Source organism: Squalius cephalus (assembly GCF_949319135.1).
Source record: "Squalius cephalus genome assembly, chromosome: 12".
Lineage (NCBI taxonomy): Eukaryota > Metazoa > Chordata > Actinopteri > Cypriniformes > Leuciscidae > Squalius > Squalius cephalus.
The window spans coordinates 28,957,255-28,970,673 of NC_137133.1; the positions used below are offsets into that span (position 1 = coordinate 28,957,255).

At 36.3% G+C, this 13,419-nt stretch overlaps 2 protein-coding genes across 2 annotated transcripts in view; one reads left to right on the top strand and one right to left on the bottom strand.

Moving 5' to 3' along the window:
* Window positions 1-13,419, top strand: part of aig1 (androgen-induced 1 (H. sapiens)) — a 43,043-nt gene that overhangs the window by 21,840 nt on the left and 7,784 nt on the right. The window contains exons 4-5 of the mRNA XM_079888214.1: window positions 9,595-9,710; window positions 12,297-12,460. Of these exons, the coding sequence (XP_079744340.1) occupies window positions 9,595-9,710; window positions 12,297-12,460 (280 nt within the window). The remainder of the gene's footprint in view (window positions 1-9,594; window positions 9,711-12,296; window positions 12,461-13,419) is intronic.
* The window catches only part of adat2 (adenosine deaminase tRNA specific 2), a 24,732-nt gene continuing 11,313 nt past the window's right edge, over window positions 1-13,419 (bottom strand). The window contains exon 7 of the mRNA XM_079888212.1: window positions 1-240. Within this exon, the coding sequence (XP_079744338.1) occupies window positions 139-240 (102 nt within the window). The 3' untranslated portion in view covers window positions 1-138. The remainder of the gene's footprint in view (window positions 241-13,419) is intronic.

A 13,419-nucleotide genomic window follows, 5' to 3' on the forward strand; every position in this document is an offset into this window, starting at 1 on the left:
CCATTCGTTCTGCTATCAGAGAGCGAGTGTTTGACACTCGAGCGACATCAATGTGAAGTGCATGCAACACTTTCACTGGAACGGGAGGATATGGAGTCGATCCTGGGAGTATTTGACAAGGCCTGTCTTGCTTATAGTTCAGGGTCCTCTGAGTGAGTTGTGCTGTTTTGTTGGAGGGGATTTTCCGCAGACAGTCCAGGCACGCTTGCCAAAACCACAAGACTCCAAGAGCTTCTCAGCCTGGTGGTCAGAGAAAGAGAGCTGCCATGTTAAATTAAGACAAGGGCCCACAAACACAAGCTAAAATAAAACAAGTCTGGGTCACATTCAAGCGGAAAAAAAATGCACCGTCAGGCCAAATCTACTGATACCCATCCAGCTGAGCGGGGACCTAAACAGGCTCTGCTTGTGGTAGTGGCTGTTTGCGGTGCAGCTCAGGAAGGTATTTAGTGGGGATTCACGCTGCCAAGGGGAGAAGGGCTAAGAGGTCATGTGAGCCCATGTTGACTGGGAACCGTGGGGAGTATGTCACAACCAGCCTGGGAGGTTAAGCAGGGAAACCCAACACCCGACCTTGGGAGCACTCTCTCCGTCACACTATACCCTCTGTGAGCCTTCTATCAGGCGGCCCGCAACACAGTTAGCACGCATATCTCCCGTTCGGATTCCACTGGGCTCTGATGCTTTGACAGGTCGGGGCAAGCTGGTCTGTGATAAGACAGCAGTGCAAAGTGAATCATGGGCCTTAAACCAACTGGCTCATCTGTCACAAGTAACTCTATCCACAATACCAAACAAGCTGTAGTAGGTGTATTCATGACATCCCATTAATCATATTTGTCTTGTCTTTTCAAAAAGAACAAGTCTGCTCTCTTTGCACAAATAATAATCCCTCAGGATTTCCAAGAAGAGCATTTTTAAGGCCTCTTTGTAATGGCATATTTTCTACATTCTATATGCTTTGTCTTTTTTGTCAGCAATGACTAGTAAAGGGATGTAAATGGGATGTAAATGGTAAGGCTGGTCTGAATACCATTTTTTGAGCTTGGAAGCTTCGGTAGTAATAAACATCGAATATTCGAAGCTTCGGAGAGAGGGGGCTGAACATATTCTTCTCTCTAATAAAGGCAGTGTTCTCTATGTGTCTGTCTGTCCGTTTGGATTATTATTATTTCGAGAACCGTTCATCCAATCGACTTCACACAGGAGTGCAGTGTCGCATTTGGTGCAATATAGATGGACACGCGAGACGCGACACATTCAGAATTTAAACTTTTAGTAAACTACAGAACAGCGCGTGCGGGAAGCGGCGCGCCTCACACGGGCAGGGCTTATATTCTCCGAAAACGGACACTGCACTAGTGATATAAAACGCACATACACAGGTCTGTTAACTTAAGCAATACTTTTAAGGTAGTCTAATATTTTTCTGACTAACAAATTACTGACACAGTAAAGGGTAGATTTAAATAAAAAAATAAAAAAAACGAAATTTAAATAAAGAAAAACGAAATTTAAATAAAGAAAAAAATAAATTTAAATAAAGAAAAACGAAATTTAAATAAAGAAAAACGAAATTTAAATAAAGAAAAACGAAATTTAAATAAAGAAAAAACGAAATTTAAATAAAGAAAAACGAAATTAAGTTAAATTAAAAGCGAGATTAATTTAGATTGATAATAACGGGTAAAAAGGCTAATACATTTTGTTTCTATTATTCTATTTTCCACAATGTCAAAGCAACGCAGCTTAACCCAAAACACAAGCTCAGGCATGCACTTCGGTCCATACAAACTCCGCTGTTCTGCGCTCTAGCCAGAGAACACTCCCATTGCTGGAACACTGGTGTCTGTTCTATTTCTAGCATGCACGTTTTCCGCGTGGCTCGAGCCGCGGCTGAGACGCGTCTCACGCAGGCAGTGTGCAAACTCCAACCTGTTAACATGGGAGCCGGTAAAAACGGACACGCCACACAGCCAGTGAGTCGCCGGCCTTATTCAAGCGCGAATGAGAACCGTTTCGCGGGGGATCCCAGGTGTGCAAAAAAACAAACAAAAAAAAAAACGAATATTCGAATGTCAAAATTTTCAAATCGAATACCAACCCACCAAACGATTATTCGAATATTCGGGTCCAGCCCTAGTAAATGGATGACATTGATTCAATTTGATTACGATTGTTTGCCTTATACATCATGAAAAATCACTAAATCCGATTCAGTCCCATTTGATTATTGAATGATTCATGATTATTTTCAAAAATATGCTGCTGTATACATAAATACCGTTCAAACGTTTAGGGACAGTACAAATTTTTTAAAATAAATGAATACTTTTATTCAGAAAGAAATATTAAGCAGCACTTGTTTTCAACTTTGATAATAATAAGAAATGTTTCCTGAGCAGCAAATCAGCATATTAGAATGATTTCTGAAGGATCATGTGACACTGAAGAATGGAGTAATGATGCTGAAAATTCAGCTTTGTCAACATAAGAATACATTTCATTTTAAAATATATTAAAATAGAAATTTTATTTTAAATTGCAACAATTTTTTTTTACTGTATTTTTGATCAAATAAATGCAGCCTAGTTACTTTTTTTTTTTTGAATGGTAGTATAATTTTAGATACATGTTAATCTAATAAGAAAGTTAATATTGAGTCACTAATTCAAGCTACATTGTAGAATTAACAACTATTACTGGCAATTTACAGCAAATTTACAAGTATATTGTTGTGCAAATATTCCAGAATACACATAATAAATTAAAAAAAATCACATTTGTGACCCTGGACCACAAAACCATTCACATGGGTCAATTTTTTTTAAATTGAGATTTATACATCGTCTGAAAGCTGAATAAATAAGCTTTCCATTGATGCATGGTTTGTTAGGATAGGACAATATTTAGCCGAATCTGAGGGTGCAAAAAATTCGAAGCATTGAGAAAATCTCCTTTAAAGTTGTCCATTTATGTTCGCGATTGTGCTGCATTCACTCACAAAAATAAATGTTATATAAATTTATGGTTGGAAATTTACAAAATATGGAACATGATCTTTACTTAATATCCTAATGATTTTTGGCATAAAAGAAAAATCGATAATTTTGACCCATACAATGTATTGTTGGCTATTGCCACAAATATACCCATGCGACTTGTGACTGGTTTTGTGATCCAGGGTCACATTTGAGAAAGAAAACTACAACAGCTTATTTTGGTCAAATGGAGTCAGGCATTTATGAATAAAAAGGTATGCAGAAACCCAAACTCAGTGAAAGTAATCTGAGGCGGTATCTGTAAAGCATAGGGTATTATTATAGTCATCATAATCGATTATTAAATTCCATAATCAATGCATTGAGTTTTATTACCAAATCAATGCATCATGATATATTTTATACCCCTCATGACAAACTATGTCCTTGGTTCAAGTACAAAGTGGCAAACCAGAGCCAAATGCTAATGTGGCAGTAGCTGAAGCCTTGACACTTTGACCACAGAGTGTTGGGTTGAATTCCCAACCAGGACGCAGCTGTGAAATCCTCGCATACGCCGTCTCACCACTGTCAGAAAACAAAACCAAGGAATTGTGCTGCTTAACAGACTCCAGGAGCTGGAAGGTTTGGGCAAAGGTTCTGCCAATGAGCATATTCATCTGGAGCTCTCCATATCATGAAATAACTATCAGTGTCAGTGAGCATTAAAGTATAGCTTATCATTGATCACAAAGGATTAAGTGCGATCACCGTGCAGGCAGAGGGCTGTTCTTAGAGCTTTAGCTTTTTGCACCCACAGATATAATCTCTCTTAGTCTCGCTATTCCCACATTGGCCAAATTTGGTCTATTCTGAGATCTGGCAGTTGTGCATCCATTACCACAACTTATAATTGCATGTGAGGTTATGATTATGATAATTTCCAATGAAACAGACACAATGTATGTAAAGATAGTGTCCTGGGGTCAAGCCAAACACTATTCCCAGAAGCAAGGCTGCGCTCGGTCTGTGAAGGAAAGTGTGAGAGACATTTTATGATGAAGATAGTCAAGCAGTAAGAAACTAATAAAGTGAAGCAATGGTTTATGCCAGAGGTCATGTGGAGTCAATAACATTAATAACAGGGAAACATGGGGGAAGATGCCCCCCTTAAGAAAAATGTTCATAATCAACTTGGCTATTCTATTTAAAAATGAATTTTGGCAATTTAGTTGAATAATTGAATAACCAATGACAGATAACGCAGAATCCCTGTGAAAGAGATTAATCTGAAAAGTAAAATTATTCTGAGACTCATAGACTCATCTATCTATCTATCTACTTTTGAACTTTATATTAATCAAAAAATCCTGCAATAAAATGTATCTCAGTTTCCACAAAAATATTAAGCAGTGACAAAAAAATTCAAACACTGATGATAATGAATGTTTCCTGAGCAGTAAATCAGCATATTAGAATGATTTCTGAAGGACCGTGTGACTCTGACGGCTGGAGTAATGACTGCTTAAAATTCAGCTTTGCCATCACAGGAATAAATTACATTTTAAAATGTATTAATACTTTACACAAACTTTTTGAAAAAGCACCAGCCACTAGGGTGAATTTTATAAAGAACTCTGAAGAGCAATGGCAAATCATTATCAAGTTAGGCCTCATACTGTGTCCAATGAAACATTTTTGGCCTTCTTTGTTGTCATCTCTGTGTAAATATGTTTTTTGCTAGTTACAATTCACTTATTGGTATGCAGCTTCAAAACCCACGCCAATCTCTGCTGCCTGCTCAAGTGCTCAAGTACAGCCACAAGTCTCTCAGGATCAGCCTGGAGAGGTTGAGAGTCATTCCAGCAGATCATGAGGGGTTTTGATAGCGGGGCATTAATGATTAGCCCTCACTGTGATCTGCTGGATGGAATGTGTGTGGGTGAATGAGCTCCTTCAAGAATACTTCAGTGTTACATGCGTGCCGAGACACATCTCCACACCTCTAGAAGCACACGTTCTTTGTTTTTTCTGCAGAGGTTTGGCATTATAGCAATTAGACTATAATCACCGTAATGAACAGAATAACCATCTATTATCCAAGTGCCAACTTTGACTCCCTGACTTGCTTCTGGGAACCGATGAAAAGGTTTTCTGAATCTCGCAAACTTGTCGCAAACATGTTTTGTAAATATTTGAGGGCAATTAACGATTAGGGAAAAATCATTATGGTGAAGAAAGACGTACACATGCACACAAGAAGAATAGAGAACACAAAAGTTTAGAGAGAGTATCCAATAATACTGCACTGGAGAAAAAAAAAAAAAAAAGAAGAAGGTGAAAAAGTACATTATGTACAGCTTGATTCTCCTTTGAATGTATATATAAAATTGTATTAACACGCTATTTTATATTATCAATCTTAATGACAAAGTAATCTTTATAATTTATATTAATAATAAAGAAATTAACAACTACAATAAACGTCTCATGTACCAACTTAATGTCTTTGTAGCCTGCAGTCAGACTAGCAGCCACTAAATGCACCGTGTCAAACCAGACTTACTGAGAGCAGACAGAACAAAATGAGTCATAGACTCATTCACACAGGACGTGTTGAGGAACAGAATGCAGGGGTCTCACAACACGTTTGTAAAACCATCTTTATGCCTGCTTATACTGACAGGGCTTAAGCCTCTTGTTTTCTGTTAGATGTGATTAATCGCAATTAATCGACTTGAAAGCACTAATATACATATATATACATATATATATATATATATATATAGATTATATAGATAGATAGACAGATAGATAGATAGATAGATGGATATCTAGATAGATAGATAAAGATATAGATACACTATATATATATATATATATAGGCTATATTGCAATGTTATATATTGCCACAGTGGCTGGTGAGCAAAAAATTGAATGTCAAGTTAATAATCTAAAGAAAACATATTGCAAAGCAAAGGCATTAGGTGCAAAAGTTGCACAAGGATGCACATAGACCGCAACACTTTTCACACAAACCTCAGTGACGATGATAGTCGTCAAACAGTTCTTAGGTTTAGGAGGAAGTGACTGAAGAATCATTTTGAAAATCCTTTTTGTCCACTGATATGTGCCATACATAAAGTACTTTTTGACACTTACATACATTTATATGCTATTTGGGACATTTTGTCTTTAGTAAACAAACAAATTCAACTTGGATAAACTAGTCGAAACAAGTAGCCTAAACTAGTAGACTTTTAAAAAATAGTGTCACTGAGAACAGATGTTAAGACTCAAAATGCATCACACTGCCTTGATTTTTTACAGTGAGGTGCTTATTATACTCTGTAAACATGAGCAACACTGATGAAGACACCAACTACAGTACATGCTGAAAACTGAGTCACAGTTGAATCAGAGCTGATCAACCAACTTACAGTATATGAAGTCTGATTGACAGTGGCTGCTTTTCTAGAACATTACAGTATCTGTTTGGTTAGCAGTGTAATGTGACTCATAACTGGCAACTAGCTCATCATGGGTTCAGTCACAGGATGACACACACACACACACACAAAAAAAAAGCTGCTTTCTCACTGACTGTACATCTCACTCCCGACACTTGTCAAAGACAAGTTCAGACCTGTCGATCTGATGAGACGTCAACGCGCTAAGGACTAAAAACACCCAGCATCCGAGTTTTAAGCGGGTTGGCGCATTCATATCTAGGGAAAGCCCAGTAAATGTGGTCTGCTTTTTATTTACCGTGGAAATATGATTATGTGTTTCAAAAGCGGGTTCAATAAGAGCTGTGGTGGCATGTTAAAAGCATATCAGAATATCAACATGTCATGTAATTTTCGGTAAGGCTCATAAGTCTTTCTTTTGGATGGCGTTTCCAGAACAGACGTGTGGTCAAATGAGGCTAGATCTGCAGGGAGCGAGTGTTTTGACTGTCTTCATGTAAGAAGGTTGCCATCTGCTGACTAATAGTGGAAGTGAACCTGCAATGAAAGGAGTCCCATGATAGATAACTAGGGATAGTTCACCAAAAAATGAAAATTCTGTCATCATTTACTGTGACCCTTTAACCCTCTCAAACCTGTGATCGTTTCTTTCTTCTGGTGAACGTTGAACGGTGACGTTAGCCTTAGGCAATTGCAATTGTTAATGGCTACTATCACCTGTTTGATTACCAACATTCTTTAAAATATCTTCTTCAATGCCAATAAAGAACCTTTATTATTAAGAGTGTAAACAATGATCAACACATACATTATTTTTCTTATTACCATATGTGATGTGCTCTATGTGTCGATCACTGTTTAGATGTAAATAAAAGCCTAAATTTAATCTGTTCATCGTATAAAGCAATCATATCTCTTCACAAGACTATTAAACCTCTAATGGATTCATTTTACAATGCCTTTATGACATGTTTGGAGTTTTTAAGTTTTGGTTACCTGGACTTTCAATGGAGAGACAAAAAAAAAAATCTTAAAATGTGTCTTATGGGTTTGGAACGACATGAGGGTGAGTAACTCCCCATAAAAAATTATGACAGACTTTTCATTTTTGCTTGAAAAACTATCCCTTTAAGTACACAATAAATGTCTGTTTTAAAATTTTTAGCCTTACTGACCTAACGTAAAATGTTATCTGAACTTTTAGAAATCAGTCTGCATATTGTCTCATGCACGATGCACATAGTAGCACTCTCATAAAAATGAAACAGATGTTCAGCTCTACATTTAAAAAAAAAAAAAAAACTAACTTTATGTTACCATCCTTGACATGAAATGTTTGTATTGGCTTGCATAATGGTAGTAATGATTATAATGATGATAGCTCACCCATTCTCATCACTCACATGGTAAAGAAGCTCCCGCCCAGGCCTGGCTCGCCTAGCATTCCTCCATGTTTTCAGCTGCATGAAACCATGTCAGCGTGTTTGTCAAACACTCGGCTTCAGTCCACACCCAGCTTCCTTTTCACTTCTTGTATCTTGTTTGATGAGCAATTTGCTTGAAGTTGTGTAACCGTTCTATTCTTGGTCCACAGGTGATCAGATGGTTGGAACGGCGAGTTAGTCGAGATGGCTGAAAAAAAAATTGCTGTTTGACAGTCACATTATTCATGGACTATTTTTTTTTTTTTTTTTAAGTTCTGCTATTCTGCTATGTAAATGTCCTTATCAACAAGTGTTTCTGATCTAGGCTTTTGTGAAGCAACATAAATAAATAGAATTACCCATTGTTTGGAAAAAGATGTCTATTGGGTTTGATCAAGTTGTGATACAGACGCAGTGACAACAGCTCTATTGATTCAGTAAATCTGACTAAAATCAGATGATTTAAGCAGATTATAGCAGCACTTTGGGATTTGGGTTTCATTCTGTGCAGATTCATTAGCATTTGGATGTAAAGGTGACCCCCATTCCACTTGTAAATTACATTTCAACAATTGAGTTTGTAATGATTATCATTGGCCCCCTCGCAATAACCATTTTATAATTTGTTGGCGTTATCAAAGGAACTACTCACTGGAGTATCCAAGAAATGATTTATTTTCTGTATAGAGCTGCTGTTTGATTGCAGGTGGTTCTTTCTTAAAGGAGAACTCCGGTCAATTTTAACATTGAGCTCATTTTTTTGTAAATTTGGAGTGCTGTCAATACAGAGAACAACGACAAAAATCGGTGTTGCCTACACCGTGTTACCCTCTTTTTAAAATTTGCACCCTGTTGACTTCAATGTGGCAAGTTTTAAACCTGCTTTTAGCCTCTTAACATCCTTGATGTGTCATTACAAGTGCACAGGTCATGTGAGTGATTCCTTCGGAGTGAACGCGGGTCAATCTGACTGCAGTAGATGTGAAAGATATTAATAAAAATGATGTTATTTCAGCCAGCGCACATACCTGTATTTACATCCTGTTTTCGGTCAAAGTCCATAGTAATCGATTGTCGAGTTCACGCGCATGATCATAGGTACTAAACCAATGTGAACTCGACAATCGATTACTATGGACTTTGACCGAAAACAGGATGTAAATACAGGTATGAGCGCTGGCTAAATAAATATCATTTTTATTCATATCTTTCACATCTACTGCAGTCAGATTCACCCGCGTTCACTCCGAAGGAATCACTCACATGACCTGTGCACTTGTAATGACACATCAAGGATGTTAAGAGGCTAAAAGCAGGTTTAAAACTTGCCCCATTGAAGTCAACAGGGTGCAAATTTTAAAAAGAGGATAACACGGTGTAGGCAACACCAATTTTTGTCGTTGTTCTCTGTATTGACAGCACTCCAAATGTACAAAAAAATGAGCTCAATGTTAAAATTGACCGGAGTTCTCCTTTAAGAGCTTCAAACGTATGTCTTATTTATAAGCTAATCAATAGGATATCAGAGTAACAGAGAAAAGACAGAGACTGCACATATAATAACTATCAATCTACAGTGAAATGGCATTTAGAAAGTGAACATTTAAAAACTTACCAGACAATTTGTCTTTGCAAGAGCCAGCGCATTGAAATTTGACGAGATTCTGTGCTTTAGAATCATTTGTAAAGCTAACTGTGCTGTATTTATGTCCTTTTCAGCACACAACAGTTCTTCCTTTCATCATAATTGAGATGAGAACAACACACCATCGATATCCCAGCAGGTCCTGTGGACTCTTGGCAGTGTGCACGTTTGCTGTTGGATATGTTGTATGGTAAATCTCTCCTTCCAGCACAGTCATTTTTAATCTCACACTGGGTTAATTTACAAAGGACTCCCTGAAGGTACGATGATCAGGGGAAATTGACTTTGCATTGTTCTATAGTGTCAATCAAAAGATAGATTCCATCTGGACACCTGATCTTCATGACCTCCAAATCATTCCCTTACGTCTTTCTGCACAGTAATTAATTTGCTCGAATTCTGGCACTTTCCATGAATAGGGTAAACTTTGGTCTCACATTACATTGTAAAAGCATTAGAGGCACAAATCCCATGTAAACTATCATTTAACATGAAATGAACCTAGCAAAGGGAGGTGGTTTTAAACGCATAAAATGTCTGTATCCCCACTTAAAATGGAGACGTGTCCCTGTAAAATGGCTTTTCCTTTTATAAAACATTAAAGTTTATCAATAATTACAAACTAACAGTTGGTTAACTAGCTTTAGGCTATATCTGCTACCCTGTTACACATTCTGGTGTTGTTTAAAAACAACAACAACAAAAAGTATAATAATAAGTATTGTTGAATGAATGAATAATTCAATGACAAATAATATATGACAAATATCAAGTGACTTGTCGCCACCTACTGGTATAACGATGAAATCAACGCAAGTTACTTGATCACTGGCATCAGTGCTTAGAAACTTTTATCCAGTACTTCTATGACAATCTGATTCTTTCCAGTATTTAATAATTCAGTGCTTGCCAAACACAAGTTACTTCCTTTTTTTTACTTTTAACAAAAAAAGTTATTTCTTTATAGTATTGTTTGTCAACTTTGTTACAGACAAATCAGGCAATGTGTAAAAATCACATTAGTAACCGAGTTTGACGGAAACAGGATTGACAATTTTAAACTTTTTAGCCAAAAACTCCACTTGCTAGCATAAATGCTAAGAGCACATGTCACTAATGAAATCATGATTAAAACTTGATAAGTGATAAATTCTGTTTTCCTTTTAAAATTGGTAACAATGTTGACTTTTTAACAAAATAACTCTTGGTGTAAGAACTTTTTAGATAAAAATATTTTCTTAGATTTTTGGACACACATTTTTGTAATATAAAAGTTATTTTTAAACAATTTAATGTTGTTGAAAATTACAATTTAGGGCTTTTATAAATAAAATAAATGAAATATTACCAAAAGAAATATTTTGACTCCGCAATGATACATGATGGAAAAAATACACTGACTAATTCGGTCAACAAGAAATCATGATTTTCAGCTATAAGACATTTTTTACTGAAAATATTGTAACATCTTGTGATCCATGACAATGAGTAACAAACTATTAAAATAATTTAAAATATAACTATTTAAAAACACCAAATGAACCTGCAATTATAGAATCGCCCATGTATTGTAAAAAGCGCTATACAAATACATGTGTATTTAATTGTTATTGTTGTTAATATTATTATTAATAATATGTTATTAATATTAATATGATACTGTTTTAATAATAAATGGACAAATTAATAAACAAGATGAATAATAGCTATTAATAGTTATTTTATTTTTTAATAAATATATTATCATCATCAATAATAATATTATGATTAATGATTAGGTTATGTTATATGTAATAAATAAGATGAATCATACATATTCATAATTATTATATGCACAGTATATAATATAATCATACTTTTTGGCTAAAAAATGAACAAGATCACACACTGTAAATCAGGACTTTTACATTTAGACCCAATTAGTCTCAAATTGGCAACAGGGTTGGAAATAATGGTAAATCTCATAGAAAATAAAACACTTAATAAAACAGACCTCCTGAGGTTGACAAAAAAAATATTTTAAGAGTTGCGAGCCCTGTTTTGTACACAATTCATGGAAAGATACAACCCCAATTTCAGTGCCCCAGAAACCTTTGGAAAATAAACCGCCTAGGATTTATTTAGGCTTGCATATAACAGATTAATTAGCAATGTTAAGAAAGTGCTTGGAGCTAAACTAAACTAGTCTGACGGCACGTAGGAGGCGTCTGTCAAAATCACCTTCGGTACAAGATTATCAGCACACACCTCTGTCTTATTTCCCTTCCCTAAATTAAGCTGATTAGGCATTGCTTTTTATTTAGTCAGGGAATAAGACTTGCCTGCAGTTGTTAAATCCATGGGCAGCTTTACATGAGGATTACCTTCCAAATACAGCTTTTATATACTCTATTTCACGAGTCTCAGAAAACAAGGCATTTGAAAAGTAGGTAGATGGGCCTTCTTTCATATTCATCAAATATTAAAGCTAAGGTTATGAGTGCAGGAGTAGATTAAACGGACACAATCCATTACATAAACGGACTGTCAGGCTGTAGATTATAGCCATGTGACTGCTTTAAAATTGCTCTAGCATCAAAAAAAGGATTGAAGCAGCACTTGATCGTAACAAAAAGAGCAGTGTCTAGCATTCACAGACATGAATGGTAGACACATTGACAGTGTGGTGACTGCTTCTGCAGCCTTTCAAACGCTGGGTTTAGCAGACAGAAGGACAAACACATTAGACAGATCACGGGTGCAAAGGTAACAGATTTTCTCTGTCTCGCTCTCATAGGATGTGCTGGGTGCACAGCGTGACGGGGGTGTGGGTTTATCCTTTGCTGGAGCACATCGGGCCCATGGCCAGAATTTCCTTCTTCATCTGCCTCACGGCTCTGATCAATGTCTATTACGTCTTGGGAGAAATCCTGAACAACTACATCTGGGATTCCTCAAAGAGTAAGTTAAAGTGATAGTTCACATAAAAAATCATTTGTTCACCCAAACCTGTATCTACTGTGGAACACGCACACACACACACACAAAAAAAACACACCATAAAAGTTGTCCTTATGATTCATGCTCTATATTTCAAGTCTTTTGAAGCTATACAATGGTTTTGTGTGAGGAACAGAATGCACTAATATTAAAATCTGGCTGATACTGATAAGCCAACATGTATTTTTATCTTATAGCTGATAATAATGCAAGTATGAATGCTTTTTTTTGTTTATATCAAGCAATTCAAACTTTTTTATTAGAATTGTGAGATATAAAGTTATAAAGTACGAATTCCGTGATAACATTTTTTTTTTTTTACCGTGGTGGAAACAAGCTTCCATGTTTATCACTCTAAAGTGTCTATAACTTTAAAGTAGTACTGCGCTACGTGGATATATTTACATACTGTGATATAAGCCATATAGAGCTGGTAAGTCCCGCCCCTTCCGCTAACCCCACTGGACCTCTAGGTTGTAAAATCGTCAATGCAAGTGAATGGGAGAAAATAATTATTTTCTGGTCCCGTTTGAATTTTGCCATGAATGTGAACATATGTTGTCTGTGAATTTTTAATATAATTTTTCGTGTAAAGAATGCTACAATTTAGCTGGTAGAAGTTTGATACTGTTAGACTTTGTGTGAGAGCACTTTGTGGACTACAACTCTTCGCTGCTTTCGACGCGAATCTGAAGAAAGAACAGCCGATTTGGTTTGAATGTTGACATTTGGGTACAAAACACACAGGCATCTCGATCTGTCTCCATAGATTATCGCAGCATTAGCCCGTTATGTGACAAGTGGAGGGAAAATGTGTTATGGGGTGACGTCACATAGGCGACATGTAGTCTTTCTCGTTATGTCTTTTCCACAACTGCTAGCCAAAGAATCATACAATATACTGTCAAACTCGTAACATG